This window comes from Talaromyces rugulosus, chromosome I (genome assembly GCF_013368755.1).
Source record: "Talaromyces rugulosus chromosome I, complete sequence".
Lineage (NCBI taxonomy): Eukaryota > Fungi > Ascomycota > Eurotiomycetes > Eurotiales > Trichocomaceae > Talaromyces > Talaromyces rugulosus.
The window spans coordinates 7,179,331-7,202,261 of record NC_049561.1 but is presented as its reverse complement, the minus strand read 5'-3'; the positions used below and the strand labels follow the sequence as shown (position 1 = coordinate 7,202,261).

General features: G+C 43.7%; 9 protein-coding genes across 9 annotated transcripts; 5 read left to right on the top strand and 4 right to left on the bottom strand.

Moving 5' to 3' along the window:
* Positions 1-6,321: 6,321 nt before the first annotated feature.
* On the top strand, positions 6,322-6,995 carry TRUGW13939_02449 (uncharacterized protein; the record flags this gene model as incomplete). Its single annotated transcript, XM_035485643.1, has 2 exons — positions 6,322-6,485; positions 6,539-6,995. 2 exons carry the CDS (start codon positions 6,322-6,324, stop codon positions 6,993-6,995), a joined length of 621 nt encoding a protein of 206 aa, XP_035341536.1.
* Positions 6,996-9,413: 2,418 nt separating this feature from the next.
* Positions 9,414-10,160, bottom strand: TRUGW13939_02448 (uncharacterized protein; the record flags this gene model as incomplete). Its single annotated transcript, XM_035485642.1, has 1 exon — positions 9,414-10,160. One exon carries the CDS (start codon positions 10,158-10,160, stop codon positions 9,414-9,416), a length of 747 nt encoding a protein of 248 aa, XP_035341535.1.
* Positions 10,161-10,777: 617 nt separating this feature from the next.
* Positions 10,778-11,254, top strand: TRUGW13939_02447 (uncharacterized protein; the record flags this gene model as incomplete). Its single annotated transcript, XM_035485641.1, has 1 exon — positions 10,778-11,254. The coding sequence occupies one exon, from the start codon at positions 10,778-10,780 to the stop codon at positions 11,252-11,254; it is 477 nt and encodes a 158-aa protein (XP_035341534.1).
* A 108-nt stretch (positions 11,255-11,362) lies between these two features.
* Positions 11,363-11,916, top strand: TRUGW13939_02446 (uncharacterized protein; the record flags this gene model as incomplete). Its single annotated transcript, XM_035485640.1, has 3 exons — positions 11,363-11,407; positions 11,460-11,711; positions 11,755-11,916. 3 exons carry the CDS (start codon positions 11,363-11,365, stop codon positions 11,914-11,916), a joined length of 459 nt encoding a protein of 152 aa, XP_035341533.1.
* A 387-nt stretch (positions 11,917-12,303) lies between these two features.
* TRUGW13939_02445 (uncharacterized protein) lies at positions 12,304-14,021 on the bottom strand (the record flags this gene model as incomplete). Its single annotated transcript, XM_035485639.1, has 4 exons — positions 12,304-12,802; positions 12,863-13,420; positions 13,485-13,614; positions 13,670-14,021. The coding sequence occupies 4 exons, from the start codon at positions 14,019-14,021 to the stop codon at positions 12,304-12,306; spliced, it is 1,539 nt and encodes a 512-aa protein (XP_035341532.1).
* A 1,660-nt stretch (positions 14,022-15,681) lies between these two features.
* TRUGW13939_02444 (uncharacterized protein) lies at positions 15,682-16,488 on the top strand (the record flags this gene model as incomplete). The annotated part of the gene is made up of 2 exons (XM_035485638.1): positions 15,682-15,821; positions 15,894-16,488. The coding sequence occupies 2 exons, from the start codon at positions 15,682-15,684 to the stop codon at positions 16,486-16,488; spliced, it is 735 nt and encodes a 244-aa protein (XP_035341531.1).
* Positions 16,489-17,720: 1,232 nt separating this feature from the next.
* Positions 17,721-18,620, top strand: TRUGW13939_02443 (uncharacterized protein; the record flags this gene model as incomplete). Its single annotated transcript, XM_035485637.1, has 1 exon — positions 17,721-18,620. The coding sequence occupies one exon, from the start codon at positions 17,721-17,723 to the stop codon at positions 18,618-18,620; it is 900 nt and encodes a 299-aa protein (XP_035341530.1).
* An 886-nt stretch (positions 18,621-19,506) lies between these two features.
* Positions 19,507-20,510, bottom strand: TRUGW13939_02442 (uncharacterized protein; the record flags this gene model as incomplete). Its single annotated transcript, XM_035485636.1, has 2 exons — positions 19,507-19,979; positions 20,033-20,510. 2 exons carry the CDS (start codon positions 20,508-20,510, stop codon positions 19,507-19,509), a joined length of 951 nt encoding a protein of 316 aa, XP_035341529.1.
* A 929-nt stretch (positions 20,511-21,439) lies between these two features.
* On the bottom strand, positions 21,440-22,619 carry TRUGW13939_02441 (uncharacterized protein; the record flags this gene model as incomplete). The annotated part of the gene is made up of 2 exons (XM_035485635.1): positions 21,440-22,177; positions 22,245-22,619. 2 exons carry the CDS (start codon positions 22,617-22,619, stop codon positions 21,440-21,442), a joined length of 1,113 nt encoding a protein of 370 aa, XP_035341528.1.
* Positions 22,620-22,931: the final 312 nt, after the last annotated feature.

The following is a 22,931-nucleotide window of genomic DNA, read 5'->3' as shown; positions in this document are numbered from 1 at the left end:
TTTCACGGGAACTGTTTGTTATTTTATCCTAGGTTAGACTATCCTTATTCTGTTCCTATCAATCTACTAAATTGTAGTGATAGACACCTCACCGGCTAGTTTCGAGTTCATACTGAATTTGTATGGCAGCAGAGAATAATAATTCATTATGTCTGTCTAGGTTAATTGACTGTGAACTTCTATATAGTAATTACTCGGCGACAAATTTGAGCTTACTCTTTGTAGAATTGAAGAAATATCCGCATGCTTGTTGTGCTATACAGGCTACCGTCTACATAACAGCCGTTGAGGGAATATGGCCTGGCCAAGAGAAAAGAGGCGTCTTCGCGAAGGTCATCCAATTCTCGTTCTGACCGGTTGATGAAGCGCAGGTGAATACCTTTATCATCAGGAACCAGTTGGGTGGCTATATTCACAATGCATTTGACAAGTTCACACTGAGCCATCATGTGATCTCTGGTTATTGATGAACTATCATCTGTTATTGGTTAATTTTGCTATTTGCGCTATCTCTAGCTAAAAAGTATCTACTGCAATACAGAATAGGTTGGTAAAGAGTAACGTGTGTGAGGTCTCTGATTTAGTTTGGTTCAAAGCGGTTTCTGGGGTTATCTTTTAACTTGGCCGCCTTTCTGGATATTGTTTTGAGGAACTTGTTGCTAGGAGGAAAAAACTTATTGAGTCCCATATTTTACACATATTTATCGATGCTCTTCTGGAAATCTGCTGCTGTCTTGGGGTACTTGATAGCCTGGGGTTACCGTGCTAGAATCGTATCTAATTAATGTTATAATCTAAAAAGAAGCTCAACTTACTTCTATGAATTCTATATCTGTGGTTGCATGTATGGTTGGGATTGAAGATCTAGGAGGTTAAGGCCTACCCCTAAACATATCAAAGATTTTATAGAACGGTTTTTGGAAGAAATTCTATAAACCATAGTTTTGTTCTTCTTCGGATAGCCTATCGTTGGTGTGATCTCTCTAGCCTTGGAGTATCTCTTTTATAGTACCTTGTTGTATCTTTATAATTTCCTGATGCTTCTCTACAACTTCACAGAGATCTGTACATAGAATTAGCATATATTAATAATATAACTTAAAGATTTCAAACTTATCAGACATAATATTATTGATTTTCCTCTCAACTTCAATCCTATTTGGAGCTATTTTACGGAGAAGATCATTTATATATGCAGCAGCCGCTATAACTGTATAGCCATACCACTTTTTGTTCTTGTAAGAATCTGAGTAATCGTATATACCGCGGATAATTAGGCAAGGAAAGTTATTTATTAACCCTACTGCTTCCATTTCAAAATATAGAATGTCCTTTTCGGCTGTAAGCGTATCATAAGCTAAAGCATCTTTTATTAACTGATTTCCTAAAGCAATAAGACTGTAGTAAATTAAGGGATTATTCTTATCTTCTATCTATTCAAGCCGTGATACCAAGCTTGATAGATTACTGCCACAGATAGATGAACAATATACTTTATTATTTAATGTATATATCATTTTAGGCCAATATAGCCTGTTACTGTTTAGGCTTAGCCAACTGTATTTCATTAGTAGTTTTAGATATTTCTTATAAATACTAGTGATAACCTTATCTAGCTTATAGCTATAGATCTTATACTAATTCTGAAGTCTATTCATTGCTGTTTGCAAGACAGTAGGTAGCTGAGTTAGAAACTTAGTAGATCTGAACTTTTAATTTTCTATTGTCTTACTAAAGTTATACTGGAAGATGCTACTATAACTGTTATAAGGAGTGCTAACCACAACATTTTCTAGGCGGATATTATGCTTAGGGCTTGGGGTGCTGCTACTAATACTAACTATCAGACTGATTCTGATATTAGAAAAACTATGTAGTATGTCTTTTATAACAGTTACTGTATAAGATAAGCTGTATTCCCTATAAGATAAAATAGTGATAATGATATTATACCTATCAACTTTATCTAATATATAGTTGTTACTATCACTATAAAACAAATTTTGAGGCCTGTCGTGATATTTGTTAAGGAAAACTTAAGCGGCAACATATTCTATATGTATAGTGTAGATCTATCTAATAGTGTAGTTATTAGAATTGGGTGCAGATTTAACCAGATTTTCTTTGTTTTTATCTCGCTAAGATTAGTATGTTCCAGATTCAATAACCTTCTTTAAGAAATCATTATTCTTAGTTATAAGGTTATCAAATTGTCTTAGAACATCCTTAAAGTCAAGGTCTATATCAGATACTTAGATACCATCCTTTATAATATCATTATCTATGTCTATATTGTTTTTTGTATTAACTACATTGTCTAAGTCTTTCATAGTGACATCTGTCTTAGAGATAATGTCAGAAAGTTTCTCTATATTATTGCCTTCCAAGGCGCTGTTTCCATCGATATCAACAAAATCACTCTTAATATCATCATCTGGGTCCCTGTCATTATTTTGAATTGCTGTAAAGCATAATATCAAAAGTATTAGTACTTATAGATATACTCTAATATATAGGACTATCACCTTCAAGCAGTCTCTAGTTAGTTGTGGTTTTTAATAATAAAAGCTCATATCGTCTGATTCGGAAGAGGTGTCAGAAAATCCAAGGTCTAAGCTAAGAGAATCAAGATTTATTATTTTAAGAGTCTTTCTAGCACTTTTATTAGTCTCTTGCTTTAGGTGTCTTCTTTGTCATTTTATAACTACTGCCTCGCTCTTCTTTCCTTGCTCCTCCACTATAAAGCAATATATAGAATAATTATTCCAAGCCCTTAGCTGCTACGTCTTACTCTGTTATGAAATAACATAAAGCTGTGAGTTTATGAAATCACTATTATAAGATTCTTTTAGATGCAAGTGTAGTGCTTGCGAGCTACTATAAATATTTTAGTTAAATTCATATATAATACATATCCAGCTAGATATTAAATAAACTTTTTAGTGCTATTGCTAATCATAAAGTCCTATATGCCTAAACCACTCATTAAAGGTCGGATAGACTGGGTAAACCTCTAAACATTCCTCTAAGAGGCAAACATAAGGCTCAAGATCTCAATCCATGTATTGACTAGAAGCAGATTAGTATAACTCATCTCCAGTTCCAAAGCCTGTATTGGCGGCTAAATAACCTATAAATAGATTCCAAATGATCTGTATATAGACACTATAAAGTCTTCATCATAAGAATGTATATAACATTCCTAACATTTATACGCCAACAAAACGAGGGCTACATACCACTATTCACTTTCTAAAAGTATTTTCTTATTGAATAATATAGAGTATCACTCGTAAGTAAAGAAATTAATATCCTCTTTCGTGGTGGATAGTCGGGGATAGTCGGCCTGATTTACTTATATTAAGAATGTCTTATAAAATTTCATTAATAGTTTATTAGGTCGTCTAAGACGGTTCCTGATCTACTAGATATTAATACTGGATAAATCGGACTGAGAAAATATAGTAGTTATTCCTAAATAATTAGTTATAACTGGAATCTTGATTACTCTCACCAGCAGGCTAATAGGGACCTCAATTCGCGTCTCGACATTAGGCGCTTTCGGGATAGGTGGCAGCTCTATGCGTGGTTCTCGTCGAGTCTTAAGCTCTCGTTAGCGAAAGTTAAGAAATAACATCCTTGCATATCTGTCTATCATAGACTTGCTGAGATAGTCTTTGAGAGATTGATAGGCAGTAAGATATAAGGTCTATACAGTAGTCACACATAGATGTGCGAATAGGTTTAGATCAAAATCAGCAGCGAATTTCTTAGCTCTAAAATCTAGTTTACCATGACTTGATTAGTGAATTATGACCTCTAGACAGTTTAGTTAGATAAGAGTGTTGTTAATTACTTTTAGAGCTGTCGTTTATATTTAAAAAGCCCTGAGTTGAGATTCATCAAGATGTCTCTGAACCAGATTTCCTTTTTTTTCACTTCCTGCTTCGATCTTATATTATTGCAGACTGCGATAGAATATATCTAATAATTGAGTGATAAGGTCTTGAAGTTCTGGGAGATTCTGGAGTTTTATATCTAGACATTGGCTTTTCTGAGTAAAGACCCCGAGATGTGCCGCTTATATAGTAAAGTGTTGCTAAAATTTGGTAAATAGCTTGATAATAGTATTCTCTTGCTTTGTTTTTGAAAAGATGTCTTGTAGTTGGTTGAAGAGGCTTTTGTATTTATAGGCTAACTTGTAGAGAAGATCCTTATTTTTGAGGTTAAATATCATGCTAAGAAGTCTTTTACAAATAACTTAGGCTTTAAGAGATTAAATAGGGTCCATAAAGGTGATTTATGTGGTATACTATCGAACTTGTTTATTAAGCTGGATTGAATTTATTCTGCTGCTAAGGTCACCCCTATATAACCTTTAATTAATATTAATTAACTAACTTTTAGCTATAATTTCAGATATTAATTGGGCATTAATGTTATAACTTAGTTATATCAAACTTTTAAATATAACAATTAAATAATATAAATTTGACTCATCAGACTAGACCAACTAAATTATACTTATTTATTTCTTTTAATCATATCTTTCAGTAAGGACAACTATAAACCTGTATCTATATATATACTGTAAATACCGTCTCCTACCTTCTTACCATTCAAGACATTAGATTAAAACACTGCGAATACCCTGTTCTTATATAAATAACATATAAAGACCTTGAATGCCTTATCTTATTGAGTCGTTTGAATAGCGTTTGCTCTGGGGACTAAGGCACCTATTAAACCCAAAGAAGGCTTAATACCATATATAGCTAGAATTACTTAATAATAACAAAGGGGTACATCTTAACGCTGAACTATTTAAAGTTAAGCTTCGCCATGCATTCATGGTCAAAGAATTTTCTTAGAATCTAGATATAACAGAGTTCAATCAGTACTAGGCAAAGTTAAACAGACTCTATTTATTATTAGATGATCTTATATAGCTCCAAAGCACCTACAATTACTTAGATAACCAGGCTTATCCTTACTTATAGAAATTAACCAGATTTCTGGAATTAATATCTAGAGAAATTGATCTAGTGAATGATTCTAACAAAATACTTTTCAGACTTCCTCACGATCCTGTTAAGCTTAAAAGATATCTAAAGATTGTTACAGAGTATAATAATGAGCTTACTCACCTACTCGCGCCACCATTGTAGGAACCAGCCATTCAGCCACTTAAGAGGCAGCAGCAGAAGAAGACATAAAAGAAAGCCAGGATATGAAATCAGGCCACTATTGTTCTTGGGGCTTTATTTGAGCACTTCAGGTATGGAACGCCATATGAGGTGCTATTAAAGCTCATTGAAGATCCAGATGAGGATTCAGTATTACCGAGTTTACAACTTATACTCTCACCATGTCCAGAGTTAAAATTTTGGTAGAAAGCGCAGTGCGACTACAATAATTTGTATTTTTGTTAACCTCTACCTTCATAAGTACTTACCTCTTTTTTTCTCTACTTATCTAGTTTTCAGAAGCGAAACTTCAATTTCATCTATAAACAATATCTATATAGACCTCCTACAGCACACTGGCCAAGGAAAGGCGTTGACCCTGCTCATTGAGAGGTACAGGCTGTTCAGCTCCTAGGCAGATCCTACTTCCTCTGGGGCGGGTCCATTGCCTAAGGAGTCTCTCGACCAACTTATCGTGAAAGGGGCTTTCAAAAAACTTAATCTCAACGACTTATACCACAGAGAGTCAACAGCAAAGTTTAGCACCAAAGATAAGGGAGCACTTGCTGTCAAACTAGGCTTTTGTCTCATAGACTTCTTCAATGCCAACCTCGCCTCGAAAAGGATATATTTCTTGGAATCCTCGAAGTCGGATCTCAACAAAGAATTCCCATACCTAGCGTTTGGCTCGAAACTTCCAGGGACAGCCGACTCATACAATTTCAGGATAGGCGACCCTACACTACTGTATTTTGCAAAGCTACTACTAGAAATAGATTTCGGCGAAAATATTAACCTAGATATCAGTCCCCACCATAGCGAAAATCATACCGTCTGGGCTCAGCTTCTGGATTTCGTGGATCGCCTTGAACAAGAGAGAAGCGACTCATACCTCCAAGCCATTAGGGGCTGTCTCCTCGTTCATCACAATATAGCGAAGGCACTGTTGTCTCGCAACCTTGAGGGCAAAGATGCAGATTCTAGAATACGAAAAGCGCTCTACAAGAAAGTTGTCCACAAACTCGAACTTGGACTTGCAGAGTGCATTCCTAGGTCTGCTCACAAATGACAACGATCAGAGTCGTCACCACTGTCTGGTCGCTGCGACGGGGCTCAAGCAGCCGATTCTTGGAAAATGGCCATGCGGTCCGTGGGGCCTGAACAGGCAGCACCTAGACCCAAGAAGCGACGTATCCCCATGCCACAGCAGCGGCCACTCCCCACCACGTCAAAGTTGACTCTCGGAGAAACTGGCGGCTTATTTGACGATCACACACGTTCCCAATACGTTGTGGATTTGTATGTTACAAGACTTGGTTTCTGATGGAAATAAGCAACTAACCTAAGAGAAGAAGCCCGGCAGCAAGTCATAATGGCAACATCCTGTATAATTCTACCAAAGTGACTGCAAATAACGAAAGACCGAGAAGACCCAGCGACCCTTTCACCATCGCCATCATCTGCGCCTTGCGTTGCGAACTCGAGGCTGTTATAGAAGTTCTCGATAGTCCCCCAATCTTCGAGCCGCACGACGGGGAAGACTATGCTTTCCTATCTGTGCGTCTGGCTAGCCGCAGGGTATTACTTCTGGCACCTCCTAACATTGGTGTTCTTGATACTGCACTTGCTGTACAGCACTTAAAAAACAAATTCGGGAAGATAGAACTAGTCCTTCTTGTTGGAATCTATGGTGCTATAGCTATACCTGGTAAAGATTCCCAATCTATATTCTTTAGTAACATTATTATCAGCGACTTAATCACTAAATACATCCACGCAGCTGGAATGCACCTGCAAGGCGTCAAATAGAAGAACATCAAGACATAAAATATAGGCGACAAGCTGCGGTCACAATTAGGGATTCTTGATACTGAGCATTTTAAAGAGCTATTAGTGAAAGACTCAAAGACTCTACTCCAGCCATTTTTAGAGAACCCCAAGTATGTGTGTCTAGGGGAATCTGAGGATGTACTATTCAAATCTATGTACCATCATATCCACCACAGCAACTACTCTGCAGGCTGTTGTAATGTCAGTCCTCTGAGGATCTACAAGATAGCAAAGGATACAACCTGCGCTGATCTCCAGTATGACTCTAAACAAATTGCTTGCCATCGTCCTAGTTATGCTATAGTTCCTTGGTGTATTCACATTAGGAAGTACGCGTCAGACAATATTATTATATAATATCCTGAAGTCCAAGACTTCTTAATAAAAGATCATAATGTTCTTGCTTTTGAGATGGAGGTAGCTAGAGTCTAGGAGCTCAATACTGCCTCGCTGGTAATCAAGGCGGCCTATGATTACGGGGATAGTCACAAACATAAGCAGTGGCAGAGTTTTGCTGGTGCTTGTGCGGCAGCTACAGCGAAGGCTTTCGTCAAGAATTTCTTTCCGCTACGTAATACTGTACCCGTCGGTGGTTAACTTAGTTGGCTGAGCTGGCCATATGAGCACTAATGTAATGCTTTAAAACATTTTCAATTTTTATATAACCGGCATAAGGCCAGAGTGATCATCATCCACATCATCCTGGTTGTTTTCGTTTTTGAGTGAGCAAAGTGCGAGCGCTTGAATCCATGTTCGATTTTTACTTCACTCGCACAAGGCCTGAGTGATCATCACCCTCACTTCAATGCAATATACCTGTACTAGTAGGAGCGTCTAATTTTACTAACAATTGCTAGTGTTACGCGAGACAAACTAGTTCAAAGGTATTTTCGTAACTATTTATACTCCTTACACCTATATTTTAATGTAAATAGACACTCTAATTTGGACTAATTTTTTAAAATAACATCGAGACTTCATCGAGCTAGATTAATGTTTTTTTTTACGCCACAAACCACTCCAAAACGCAGTTGGGTAGTGAGAGGCTTCACATAGAAATAGAGGCCCACTTCAATGAAATATTTACTTCGATGATTAAGCTAATACGCTACAAAGCCCTGTTCGCCGTACAGTTGCTTTAGAGGTCGAGGTTGAACGGATGAAGGTTAAGACAGTATTCTTGTATAGAGGTGCCGACTATAAGCTCTATGTCGAACAGTTTTACTGTATAACACACATTATAATAAGGGTCTGCAAATTTCAAAGAGTAGCCTGAGGGCTGTAATATGTATGTTCTATCTAATATTAAAATCTAAAAGGATTTCTATATAGTCTTATGTCTTTTTGTATAGAGTGACGTTTATATTGTAGTATATGTTGACGACTTCTTGATTATTGGACCAAAAACTGCAGGGACAAAGAAAATCGAGTAGTCCTACAATCGTTTTTAAATATCAGATCAAGGGCCATGTAGGTATTACCTCCACATGTTCATTCAACGGGATTAATAAAACAGAATCTTTTATGTAAACCGAAAAGCCTACATCAATTGATCCATCAAGTTATGCATCAGTCTGGAATATATAATTAATTTCTACTGGCACACTGATAAACATTTGATTTCTACAAGAAATAGATTAGAGCATATCCACCAGGTGACATTTTAGATTTAAGGGTCAAGTATTCAAATGATATTACTCTATCAATCTATAAACATATTGTACGCGTGACTACCAACTATCATGCTACAGGATCCTGATGTTATAAATGCTCGCTCCTCACCGCCGCTCTGCCATGGTGACTATAGCAGTGAGGCTAGGATATTGTAATATCGCTTCTCACGTAAATCTCACCCACTTGGGTATTCATTGGATCCCCCATGACCCATGGTGGTGGGGGCGTGGTTGACGCTATAATATGCGATTTTGAAACGGTATCTCCTCTAAAAGAAACATTCCGGAGTGACTCCGATGACCGTATCCCCAGCTCTATCGTATCGTCGTAAGGATTGGCCCCCCGGTGGTTAGAGGGCCGGGGCACGTACCGATCCAACAGGCGGGACTTGGACCCGTATTCGTAATTACTCATCAAGGAGCGGAAGCCCTGGTGATAGAGGCGCCGGAAGAGGAAGAAGATGCTAGGCAGGCTAACACAAGTAACGGAGACGGCAATTTCCGAACCCAGCCAGAAGATAGGCGTCACAATATTATCTATCTTGCATCAGATGGCCTTTTTTTCTCTGTTAAAAGGAGGGAAGACTTACAAATAGGGTCATCCTCGAGACCATTGCCCGCTTGTACGATAGTAACTAGACGGCCGATGGATACTACGACCACCCTATAGAAAGAGGGACACAAAGCGCATTAGCTTGCACCCACAAGGGACAGGCCATGCTAGTTACATATATGCACAGACGAAGACCCCAATAATGAGGATCCGGCGCGAAGTTTTCAATTGTAGTTGCCACAGCGTTGGCATCGGGATTACTAGGATAATCACATCAATGATGAGACTAGTACTTCCGCTTCCCAACCATAGCTTGTCGGTGCTGATGCATGTGCCTGGTAACTCAGGGGTCCATGCTTTCCGGATCGGGTTACACTCAAAGACGACCGCGAGTAGAATGGCAAGTAGCCAGATGGCGTTCATCGCATGGACTACAAGCAGGGCATATCGGAAGCGGGGAGCGCTCTGGGTGAAGACTCGTACATAGAAGAAGAGGGCAGAGGCTTTCGCAACAGAGGTGCCTGTGTCGAAGATGTAGTACTGGACCCAGAGCAATTTGAGAAACGGATTGACGTTGCCTGGGGGAACGGCCTCACTATGCTTTCCCATTCCAAGGTCTACCATTTTCAAACCCATACCACATAGGGCAATGTTGAAAATCTGCAGTCGATTAGGGCATCGGATGGATCTTTCAATCGCTCGGGAGAAACTAACTGCAGCCACGAGAGCACTCCAGTCATCCCACCAAAACTTCCCAACTGACTGAAGCCTGCCAGTCGCCGGCAAAAGCGTTCGAGACCAGAATCGAAGCAACACGGCAACAGTGGGAAGAACTATCATGGCGATAAGTAGTGTACGCATCGGGGGACCTCTATTCTCGCTGAGATCCACGGCCGGCGGGGCGCGTAGTGAAGTCATCTTCAGCACTAGATGTGCAAGAAAAAGAGTAAGTGGAAAAGTTCAAATTCAGAACAAAAGACACCACGGAGCAAACAAAGTGGAGTTGGAGTGACTACCTTCATTTCCAACGGAAAGTCGAGTACGAGTATCCTTCCTTTTCAAAAAGCGAATGAAAAAGTTTCCTAATAGACAATAGTGCAAATGTACTTTGTAGTTTCCAGGCTCATAATTGTACCATACGCCGGGCACTATACGCCGGGCACTATACGCCGGGAATGCACCAGACAGTACCCACCCATCAACCAACCCTAACAGGAATGCATGTACGGTTAGACAAGATGTGAATCTGTGTAACTCTAACTGGAAATACCGCCCCTTAGAATACGCCACTATATAGTAACCCGATGCATTTGCATCATCCGTCATCATGCAAGGGGGCTATTGTATTGGCCAGGACCAAACGTCCAAGGCATGACGCAACAGAGGACCATGTCGATCTTATATGCCGAACTTTTCCATTGTGTGACGGCAGCTAATTGCTGCCTTAGTTCCAAAACTTCTATCATAAGTCCTGACCCAACCGGGGACGTTGGTCTCCGCCGAATGAAGCGTTTTGTTGCTCTATGACATTCGCAATGGCACCTTCCGAGTCGACATCACCATATGAACTACAAAACTCCCAGGAGACGGACCAGGCTCCAGGTCGCCAGTTGAAGGCTCTCTCCTGGTTCTTCGTTGTTTTCGCTCTGCTGGCGGCCTTGTTCTTGTTCGCACTCGACAACACGATTGTCGCCGATGTTCAGCCGAGCATTATTTCCTCCTTGGGAGGGATCGATAAGCTTCCATGGATCACAGTTGCCTTTGCTCTCGGTGCAATTAGCACCAATTTGCTTTGGTTGGCACCATCTTCTTACGGTCGCTTCTTTTCCTGCTCACCGGGTTTAGGGGTCAACTGTACGGCCATTTGGACAACAAGGTGCTGTTCCTGTCCAGCGTCGTCATCTTTGAAGCGGGCTCCGCAGTCTGTGGAGCGGCGCCGACCCTCAATGCTCTCAGCGTCGGCTGAGCGATCTGTGGCATTGGAGGAATGGGCATCTACCTGGGAACGATGAATATGGTATCCTCTCTGACAACGGAGGCGGAGCGGCCGATGTATCTCGGATTCGTAAGCTTGACCTGGGATATTAGCACCGTGTAAGTCGATTGGCTCGGCGTCCATCATGATCTTTGGAACCCAACTCGACGGTATTGCGCTCGTGGTCGGCGTAGGTTCTCGTTCCGCGCTGAATAGCCCCTTAGCTGACAGCATCATTCCAGTCCGGACGTGGCATCGGCCAGCAATGTGCCTTCTCGTTGGCCAAAGCAGGGGTCAAGGCTGTCGTGCTCGCCGACAGGAAGGGGGAAACAGCCAAGGCATTGGCTGAAGAGAGCAAGACGTATGCCACTCATAAAGAATACCAGGCAACAACCTTCAAAATAAATGTCGTCGACGAGAAGAGCGTGGAGGACATGGTTGAGTTCGCGGTAAAGGAATTCGGGAAGATCGACTACTGCGTGAATGCTGCTGGAGTGAGTGTCTTGCTACTATACAACACTATGACATGCTAACCAGCCTGGATTAATCAGGTTTGCAAGTACCGATATTGAGAACTACGACCTCATTATGACCATTAATGCAAAGGGCATGCTGCTCGGTGTGCGCGCGGAGCTCCAAGCAATGCAGAAACAGCCCCCAAAGACCTTTACGAGCCGCAATGGTACCCGCGTCCGATAATAAGCCTGAGGATATTAACATTCAAACGAAATTTACCGAGAATCTAAAGCAAAAGTACTCCTTGGACGAAATTGAACGGCTGCAAACGGCCCTTAACCATGATGACATGTTGGTCAACGAGTATATAGACCTTTGGGTACGACAAAAGATTGTTTGAATTTATTAGCATGAGCCGTGACGTTTCAGCTGGAAGCACACTTCAACACCGCCTATTAATAGAAACAAGAAGTGACACGAAGCAGAACCTATAACCAAATGAATATCGAGTTATGGTCTCCATATGTGACCTCAACTTCGCCTGCTTCTCAAGAATAATGCTGACATTTGCATTGAAGTTAGGAAAGCTAACATAAACTATTACCAAGTCATACTTCATGTCGTAGACATTCAAAATGTATATCTAAACTGTTTATTCTCCTTATCAGTCAAGTCCTGAAATGACATCGCACCAGCTACGGCCTCATCAACTAGACCATACTTGCTATCTCGCATATTGTTTAACCAATTGAGATAAAATCGCAGAACAACAATCAAGAGAGCCGCAAATGAGGTCATACTAATAAACACAATAAACGCAGTAGGGTAATGCTGGCTCGTTTGTTCAGTTAGGATAGCTAGAGGAGCAATTCCATTCGAGGTGCAATAAGCCGCCCAGGTAAAACCTGCTGTGACGGCTTTTTTTGTATGGCCGGCGGTGTTGGCGCTGATCAGAGCAAGGAGCATAACATAGGAGACTGGGTACCAGCAGAGAAAATACATTCCCCATAGTGGAACCGCTATATTGGTCCAACTGGATTTCCAGATCATCAACGAGCCCGTGATGACTGGGAGACAGCCGACAATCGCGAGGTAACATCGAATATTTTTTATATATGTTGTCATGAGGCTAGGTATTTGTAAATGGACGGCCCACTTTCATTAGACTTAAGGTAGCAAGGACACTTACCCAGCAACGAGGAGGGTGACGAAAATAACTGCCCCTCCAGCTCCCAATCGCAAGAGTGCCTGAAATGTGGAATAGCCAAAACTCTGCGTGATGACCGAGCTGAATCCCGCCACCGCTCCGTTTGTGAGATTGACAGAGAACACAATGAGAACCATGATCCAGGTTTTGGGGTCTGTGAATGCTTCCTTGACTTGGTATAACTTGAGCGTCTTGTTTTCAATACCAATCTGCTCAGTCCGCATCCGTTCAACTGCGACTACCTTGAGGTCCTGAGATAAAAACTTGCCGGAGATGGGGTTGTCAGGGAGAATGAGCAGGACAATGACTCCCCAGACAAATGTCGCCGTACCAAGTATCATGTATTGATACTGCCAATGCGCGAGACTACCGCCGATATGTCCGACTCCGTAGGTGAGGAGCGTTCCCACTAACGCGCCAAGACCAGTCGATGAATACCAGATGGCGAACCGAAGAGGGTGTTCTTCTCGCTTATACCACATGGCGGTGATAAGCGAAAAAGCGGGCGAAATCAATGCTTCTGTAAACCCAAGAAAGAATCTAATCATTCAGACCATGTGAGCGATAATAGGTGGATTTATTTAGAGCTAAATGAGTTACTCACCTTTGGACTAAGAACCCTTCGTATGACTTCACTGCCATTGTACAAATTGTTACCCCTCCCCATAGCATAATGGAGACTCCCACAAATTTCCCTAAAGGGAGTTTTTGAGATAGAACAACCCCCGGTAGTACTAATTACTATTTAATGAGCAAGACCAATTAAGAGTTGGGAAGCAAACTTCTTACCCCCTACCAAATAGCCCCAGAAAAAAATCATCGACACAAAAGCATATTTTTGTAAACTGGTTGTTTCACCCTTACCATCGCTAGCGGGTACGATTTGATAAAGATCGAGATCCTGGATAATACCAAACAAAGCGGCACCTGTAAGGCACGTTTTGTCCATATATTGAAGACCGAAAGAAATGAACAAGACGGGCATCAAGAGAACATCGGTGCGACGGAGATATTCCCTCTCTAGAGCAGGTGTAACGGCAACATAGTGCGAGCCACCTCCCATAAAAGCAACTGCAACATCTTGCTCTCTGGCCTTGCAGTGTTCTTCGTGTTCAAGTTCCTCCTTTTCTCCGGTGGACATTGCTGTGCCCCCCATGTTTGTGTAATAAAGACGGAAAAAGTCGAAGATTGTGGTTATTCGTGTGGGCAAAATACACCGCAATCTAACCCGTAGTTATAGCTATCGTAAAATATGAGAAGATACGGGGCATCGCGCTGGGCTTATATGCTCATTTTGCCCTAGCTAGTCCCATAGTTGGATGTGCTCGGATGGGGTAGGATGGCCTAAAATCGGTGAATCCCACACTGATTTTGCTTCCGATTCGTAGTTACATTTGGAAACACACTTATGCCCAATACTATATTGAGTTTGGCTAGAATCTCGGATCGGTTGCTGCGGGTCAAATTAGGGTTGTTGCGGGAAGCAAGATTTGCGGGTCCGTGATCGTGATGTCGGCTTCAACCACTGGTGACATAGTGGCACAACAAGACGGCACAAGGCCAATCATCTGGAATCAACACGGGTGATTGCCGTCAGAAAAGTAGGTTGGCGAGGGGGCTCAGGCAGCTGCGGAGAGGGAGAGGGTGAGGTTAGTGAGCGGGGTGGTGAGGCATCGAGCGGCGTGCTGCAATGAAGATGTGGACCTGTGACGATGGCCTTTGCGGAATATCCTCTTGGCTGTCGAGCATCGCGGAGTTATCTGCGATGGGTGCTACAAATTGCAATAGGCCATTTTTTGAAGCAGGCGTCACTGTGGCCCACACGTAGTCGTCATCGTTTCGATACACTACCATTCGCCGATCGCATCTCCAGACGACCCGGTTCCTAGGTTTAGACAGAGGTAGGGTTGCCTTGAAGCCCAAGCCCACTTGATGAAAGTTGGTATACGTTGTAGCCGTTGTTGGGGGGGTTGTGTTGTTGCGAATAATGCTTTGACGACCTAGACAACATGAGCTCTGGAGACTCAAGCAGATCTCGCACCATTAGTATCTAGTATACACTAGCACGAAGAGGCTCAAGAGCCGACAGATTACCGGTGAGGGATCCAAGGTCTTCCAGCTGCCAACCCCAGATGCGGTCGGTATTGTGCGAAAGTATCCAGGAACGCATTAGCTGCGGCATAGTTAGCTCAACCCCACTAGCCTACGAGTCCACAAAGGGAACTAAACATGACGAAGAAGTCGAGATCATCTCCAAGTGCCTTGTGTAAATTGCAGGTTCCCCGCACTTTGAGTGGCATAACAGCATCCCACTCATCCACTTCCATATCGGCAAACGATCGTCCTACACATGTCAGTCAGGCAGCCCTGACAGTCTACAAATAGTTTGAGTGGCTGAACGCCTATCTTCAATATCAAAGACATCTGTAACACACTGGCAATGGGTTTGTTTGCACCAGCAACTGCTCGTTTTACATCTTCGAGTTTTCCAACATCCCCCGAAAATGCCTGGACCAAGCATCCGATGCTTCTAACTCGTCGACGAATGTTCCAGGGACATCCCTATTGGAGGCTGACCTGGAGAAAAGTATCACACTCCTGGCCCCTCGCTCAATCATCCATGTCGCGATGGCCTGGCCCAAGCCGCCCAGACCGCTGATGAGTAGATAAGAGACGTCGGATCGGAAAAGAGGTTTCTGTCCTGTGGCTGATACACCCGGGAGACCATTAACGTGCTCGGGCATGCGGATCGCGACTTTTCCAGATGTTTCTTCTGCTGCAGGAACCGGAAGGCCCCCAAGATGTTTCCAGTGTCGAATGTCGCGATTAGGGTGAGTGTTGACGGTGTCTGCACGGGCATCGAAACTCCATGTCGTGCCCAAGCCAGTACCAGGGCCCGGCGAGCTTCTTGTCAAGATTCACGCCGCCGCCTTGAATCATCGTGATTCCTTTGTCTGACAACACCTCTATCCCGCATCTCATTCACTGGTCCGCTTCTCTGCGACGGCTGCAGCACTGTAGTCGAGGCCGGTCCTGATTGTAGCATCACGGCCTCTGCTCTGGTGAACAAGCTCCTCATCCTAACTCCCATCTTACGCTGGGATGCCGACCCGGATGGCCCCGAAGATATGGACAAGTACGCAATCATCGGCGCTTCCAATCGATACCCACACGGCACCGCCCAGGACTACATCGCCGTTCGCAAGTCCGAAGTCGAACTGTGTCCCAGCCATCTCTCGCCCGCAGAAGGGGCCACCCTCGCGCTCTGTGGATTGACAGGATGGCGCGCCCTCGTCACCAAAAGCGGCAACGCCAAACCAGTGAGGAATATTCTCGTGACAGGCATCGGCGGGGGTGCTGCAGTGCAAGTTCTCCTGATCGGCGTCGCGATAGGTGGGAACATATACATCACCTCGGGTGATGAGGCCAAAATCGACAAGGCAGTCCGGTTGGGCGCCAAAGGTGGTGTAAAACACAAAGCGGAGGCAGGAGAAAAGCAGTTTCAGAAGATGCTCCCAGCTGATCGTCCGTACCTGGATGCAGCTATCGACGGAGCCGGTGGCGATATTGTCGCTCGCGAGAGCAACACGCCTTTTAAAGCACGGTGATGTTATCTGTAGTTATGGCATGACGGCGGCCCCTAAGATGGACTGGTCCATGCAGACGGTGCTGTAGCATATCGACCTGAAGGGTTGCACGACCGGATCGAGGGCCGAGTTCAAGACGTTGGTGCCGTTTGTTAAGGAAAACAAGATCATGCCTATCGTCAGCCGGCCTATAAGAGGGCTGGATGATCTCAAGGCAATTGATGGGTTGTTTGAAGATATGAAAATTGGCAAGCAATTTGGGAAGGTCGTTATTGAAGTAGATTAAACCCTCACAGCCGGACAAATCTGCCATTTAGTCTATACTCTGCCTCATATTCCTAGGTACAGTCTGCTGGGTTATTCGAGGTGTTTTATATTCATATAAATTATGCGAGTAAAACTATTCGAACCATTTATGTTTATAATCCCACCGCATGTCCATTGTTCGATGGAATATCTCCATGCTGTCTCCCAGATCACCGGCTGTTCTAGACACCTCCACAAGGAACTGTTTATCCTCGGTGGTTATACTGAAGTGAATCGTGTCAGTTGCCCATTCCTGTGGATAGTCTACTTCCTAGAATTCTTTGTGGACAGTTTCTATCAAGCCTTTTTTAGAATAATCTGGTTATAATGTTCATGATGGAATGTTGCCATCTCTTGCAGCTAGTTAATACTAATTTCGTTCTCTTTTAGAAACTTGTGTATCTATTTATCCTCTGAGCCGCTGAATAATTTTTTAACTAGAGGAGAAAATTTGTCAACATTTTAATACGTTGTAGAAATTCGGTAACGATTGCAAAAAATGGCAATGTACCGAAATTGGGTACGGTGTGGTTTTCTATTACGCAGCAAAACATGTTGAATGTTAATAAATCGGCAGCGTATTACAGGTGTACGGTATTGGTACGAATTGTTGGTTGTATGACTGTTACCACATGTGCCAGTCAACGTTGCAGCCCTAAAAACCGGTATGGTAATATATACCTTTCTCCGCTCCTAATACTTCAATGTACGGCGGACGATAAGAGAAATTGGACACAACTCGGTATTCGTAATATTAACGCTATGTCAGAATACCGGAAGACTACCATTTCCCGAATCCCCAATAAGGGGTCCCTTTTTGGCGTAGTGGTAAAAAGTCTGACACGCTAAACATGTTCTACCTTCGTGCTAGTGAGTGACCGCCCCTATTAAAATAGTAACACTTCCCCCAGTTTTGGACGCGTATTTCCTTACCCACTGTCGCTACCATGAAGATCACTCCTTTCTGGGTCTCTGTCGCCCTATTAGTTCCACAGGCGCTACCAGTCCTTACCGAATCCGTACCGATATCTGCTACGACCCCTATCTCTACTGCCGTGGCACCAAGCTGTACATCCTCCCTCATCACCAGTCTCTGCAGCTATCCGGAACCTGGCCCAGAGTTCGCCGCCGCCAGCGACAGCAGGACCTCCTGCTGGAACTACTGTAACGCGCATCCTCCATGCACCTTTGTTATCTTCGCTGCCGGCAACCCTTACACAGGCACCGGCACGTGCTGGTTGTACCCCGGTGAAACCTTCGATGCGAGCAAAGGTAGTTCGAATTGCGCCAATCCCAGCCTGTCCGTATACAGCGAGCCCGTGTGTGCTGGCGGGAGCGCAACCACCACTGCTGGCGCCTGCGTCGCCACTGCGACTCCCTCTGCTATCGCCTCGGTCTGCGGATATCCGACGCCCGGTGACTGTTTTGACAGCTGTACTGCTAGTTTGAGTGCATCGAACTGCTTGAGTCAATGTGCAACGGCCGATTCCTGCAGCTATGTCGTCTTTAATCCGGAGAATCCAAGCCACTCGCCGTATGCCTCGGGCAGTTGCTGGATCTATCCGAACGGCACATTTAACGCTGCGTCTGCGACCACTTGTAGTGACGGCCCTGAGCAGTTTGTGTATAACAACTCGTGTCCCAAGCCATCAACTTCATCGTCCTCCCTTTCATCATCTGCTACGGAACCCTCTGGTGGCACTGGAACTGCAGGCACTACTCCGAGCTCAACTACTACCGCTACTACGGGCTCACCTACTCCCACCGGGAATTCTGCGCCTGCTGGCCGCTCGCTCACTAATCCATTGACTATAGGCGTGGCTATCTTAATATGGCAGGCCCTTTAATAACAGCCTCTCTTAAAGATGGCCACCAATATACGTACTTTAAGGCCTAATTAGAGATAATAACCATGACAGCTAATAACACGTATTCCCATCAATTGATACTTTACATATGTACATAAAGAAATAATTCATGGATGCAATACATCCGCAAGGCTAAGCACTACTTTTTCCCTTTCTTTTGGCCCTATAAAGATAAAACTACAGACATAAACTTCATTATGCAACCATAATATACAGCAGTAACTGGGAGCTGAACCAGTACATTTTTTATGGTTGGCCAGATAATTCCTTGAAGATTGGCGTAGTGCGGGTCGAGACTACGCGGCCAAAGACAATGTCGCTATCCCGTAGTGAGTCAATCACCGCACACGGTCACCAGTACGATACAGCCGGCCTTGCCGGCCAGGAGATCCAGGACCGCCACCCCGAGTTAGCCAAGGTGGATGGTTGAGAATGCATGGCGGTCTTATCATCAGTGTGGAGATGGCGCTGCCTCACAAGGGGGCCTTCTTCCCACAGCTCACCTATGGCTCTAATAGCCGCTAATTGAGGCTCTTCGCCACTTGTATGTAGTGTACAAGTCGGTACACATGAGCGCATTCTCCTGCAACAATTTAGCAGATATCGTCCTCTCGCCGTTGGTGGATTGTCCTTGATGGTTGTTGGTCTTGGACTTTGGGATGAAGAACGTTAATGCTCTCTACTTATAATCCTTACATCATTCTCCTCTTGTTGAATCTCTCGGTCCCAGAACCGGCGCATTGATTTTTAACTTGATTAGAAGAAGAGGAGCATTTTCCAATCTCGCTTTCGCTGGATGCAACATACACTTGTATTATCATCAATATGCATAGCGCGTCAGATGAAAAGGATTAAATTCTCTAGTCTATTTACTGACAATCTGGGACGCTCCGAATCCAACAATTCCCTCAAAATAAGCACCCACCGACCAGAACTTCACCTGCGGGAAACTAATCCCGTCGCCATACCACTCCAAATGATCTTCCACCGACAACGCTGCCAACTTGGAGATGTATGACAAACCCCATGAGCCACTCCAAGAAGGGTAGCATAACAGCCACGGGTTTTGGGACCCATTCGCTGGATCATCAGTCGCAATAACCGCCTCCTCCACACCGGGAGGATATCTCGGCCGCGCCAAAGGGGGCTGCTCCAGGCCTAGTGGTGCTAGCTTTGGCAACGGTACTTTTGGCAGACAAGATCCCTGCAATGTTGCAGCGAAAAATGGCTTTTCGGAATCCAGAGGCGCTGGAGAGTCTTCTGGGTGATATACCTTGATAACTACATCGCGTTTCCCGACAGGTTCAAATTCAAAACGGGCACGATGCTTTGGGATATCTGCAAGCGTCAGTACTTCCTGGAAGATATTATTGTGGTGAATAGAGACATACTCCAGTTCCTCCGCCCGTTCCAAACACTTTGATTTGTGGACACGTAGATGTTCGTAATCCGTAAATGTCTTTTACCTGTATGAGGATTGGTGAAATACCCCGGCGAAATAATAAGTTCGTCATATGGGCCGACAGGGGACTCCGCGTATCGCACAATGATAACGGATCGCATAAGCTGAGTCTTGATGGCCTGTGGCTGGTCTCCGTTGATTTTTCGCAGCGCGTCCGGATGCACATTTTCACAAGGATGGTACGACCCATACGCAAGTACGCCCTGGAGAACGTCCTCGCAGTTATTTGGATTGAGTTGCTCTGCATCAGAAGATGACGGCGAAGCGGCATCATTGCCGGGGTCACGGTAGAGGAATACCCACGACTTAGCTTTGAGGGACCATGGCGGTGGTGCGACTGGGATGTTGTTGCTGGGAGGGCCGGGATGGGAGGTGTCGGGTGGCGGGGGAAAGAAATCAATGGGCATTGTTCAATTATGTATCATGTATGTTTTGCGAAACGAAACTGCCTGAAGTAGACGAACACTTGTTATATCTAGGGAGTTCTGAGATATATAGGTTACATCAATGATGCTGGTACGTACTGATCGGCGATCTAACCTCGGCCCCGCGCCCCGCATGGTGGTGGTCCAGTAAGCCAAGGAGGTTGGTAGATAATCTAAAATCGTTAAAGAGTTTTAAGGAATTTAAGGTGAAAAAAAAAGAAAGAAAAATTTTTAATTTCATTTATTCACACTGGAATAAATTTATTACAATCTTTATATTTTATAATTTTTAATATATCTGGGGTTGATTACACCCTTCCATGCCCGCCTACTGTTAGGAATGGGCGTGTATAAGGGGAGTATAGGCAATCAATAAATGCCCTCACTCCTGATTGTCTACCGTGTCGCTGACATTTGCTAATAAATCAAATGCCCCTACTAGTAGGGCCGTTATGCATTGATGATTGGTCATTTATAAACCTATATAGGTTACCTATCTATACCTGTAATCCAATACAGATTGATTTAACCGACCCATTTCCCAACCCATCGTAGGAATAGGCCGGGCTGGCTTTAGAGTCAACTTTATGCGGGTTATGGCATGTTTAGATATGGTGCTGCATGAACCTGCTAGAGATATCCATAAGTCATGACAATTGCTGTCTTTATATCTAAAACCATTTGTGCTACATATAGAAAAGTCTGGAAAGCCCAGAGCTTAGGAAAACCACCCTTCTGGGACTTCAGTTCAGGATTTCCTATTTTAATATATTACAGAAGAAGAAGAAGAAGAAGAAGAAGATTATAATAAAATATCATATATATTCTAAACTATATTAAGTTTATTGACTAAAGCATTCATATAGCAATATACCACACTGTTATAACTAGGAGAAGACTAGACATGAATCTCAATTCACAATGACCAGCCCTGGTCCTGCAAGTGCAACATTAGCTACATCCTGATTGGATACAAGGTTCCCGGTAGCAGACGACGGCACAATAACAAGAATTGTGAGTCCATTAAGTAAATGTTCTTTGAACGGGAACGGAGCCTGCACCAAAAGATCGCCGCCTTCATACTTGACTTCAGTATAAGGAAGCGTAAAAGGAGTATTCTGTTGATTGATATATGCGACTACAAAGTCCTTGGCGTCAGATCCACCTGGTAACTCGAAGCTCAATTGCACGGTCTCATCATCCTCTTCACTAGGGTCAAAGGTTTTAACGACGTTTAGAGGTTGCATGACATGCAGTTTTTTCAGGGACGCGATTTGGTCGACGTTGGAACAGGAACCCGGCACGATGAAGTCTTGGTTGAGCGCGTTAAAGGCAAAGTCACGAACAGAGTTTGTGAGAAAAGGCAGCTCGCTAGGGATTTTTTCGTTGAATATCCTAAACCAGCCTTGTTGTTCACCTTCCTGACCAATAACAGACGAAATATCCTGCGTCAGTCCAGCATCGCCGTTTTTACCCATATTGACCACGATGTTTTGCAGAGTTCCAAGTACGACGGAGGTGAATGTCTGAGCCAGGGTAATCGCCTCTTGCAGAGTCGAAACAGGGAAGTTATACAAACACGGCTCGATGGGAACCTCACCAAAATGCTTTAAAGCGGTAATTGCATCTAGAGCATGTAGTTCCTCTTGCTAAAAGTATATCGTTTAGTACCGCTCCGAAAATAAAATAAAGGGTGTGTTAAAGAACAATACTTACAGCGACAATCGCCGTGAGGGCTCGAATGGTAAACTCCTTTGATTCAGCATCATCGATACAAAACCCAGTTGCGTCATTAGTGACGTTTGTTAGAAGTTGTTGGAAAAAGGCCGCTTCGAACTGCTCCTGGGCAGCGATGACCTGGAGACTGGTTATTGTGTCAGGGTTGACCGAGGCCGGAGGTGTGCTGTTGCTCAGAGTACCATGAGCGCGCTGCTCTGTACCTAGGAGTTGCTGCGGGCTAGGGTTTGGAAAGTCATCGATGTTTTCGAATTCGTCGACGACATTGTTATTGAATGAGCGACGCCCGAGGGGTGAAGCTGCTGAAGATGCTGCTAGGCAAAGGATGACCGCTTTAGTAATATCTCGACGCATTTTGTGGTGATTTGAAACTCCGAAAAATTATTTTGAAAACTTTCTTTGTTCGCCCGTTGAGTATGAAAACTAGTGTATGTGTAATCTGAAAGGAATCTCCGAAAAAGAAAAGGGCGACCACGGACTTTATATAGAAAACTCCCAATAAAGACGGTACCCTTTCAGTACGCATGCCTTATGCACGCTGCTTAATTTGTCAGAGGTAGACATCTCATAGGATTATGAAATAAACTTCGGAGTATTTAATCATCTCATACGCTCACATCAGCGACACACGACATACTAGATTGGGAACGGCAACAACTCAGCCTC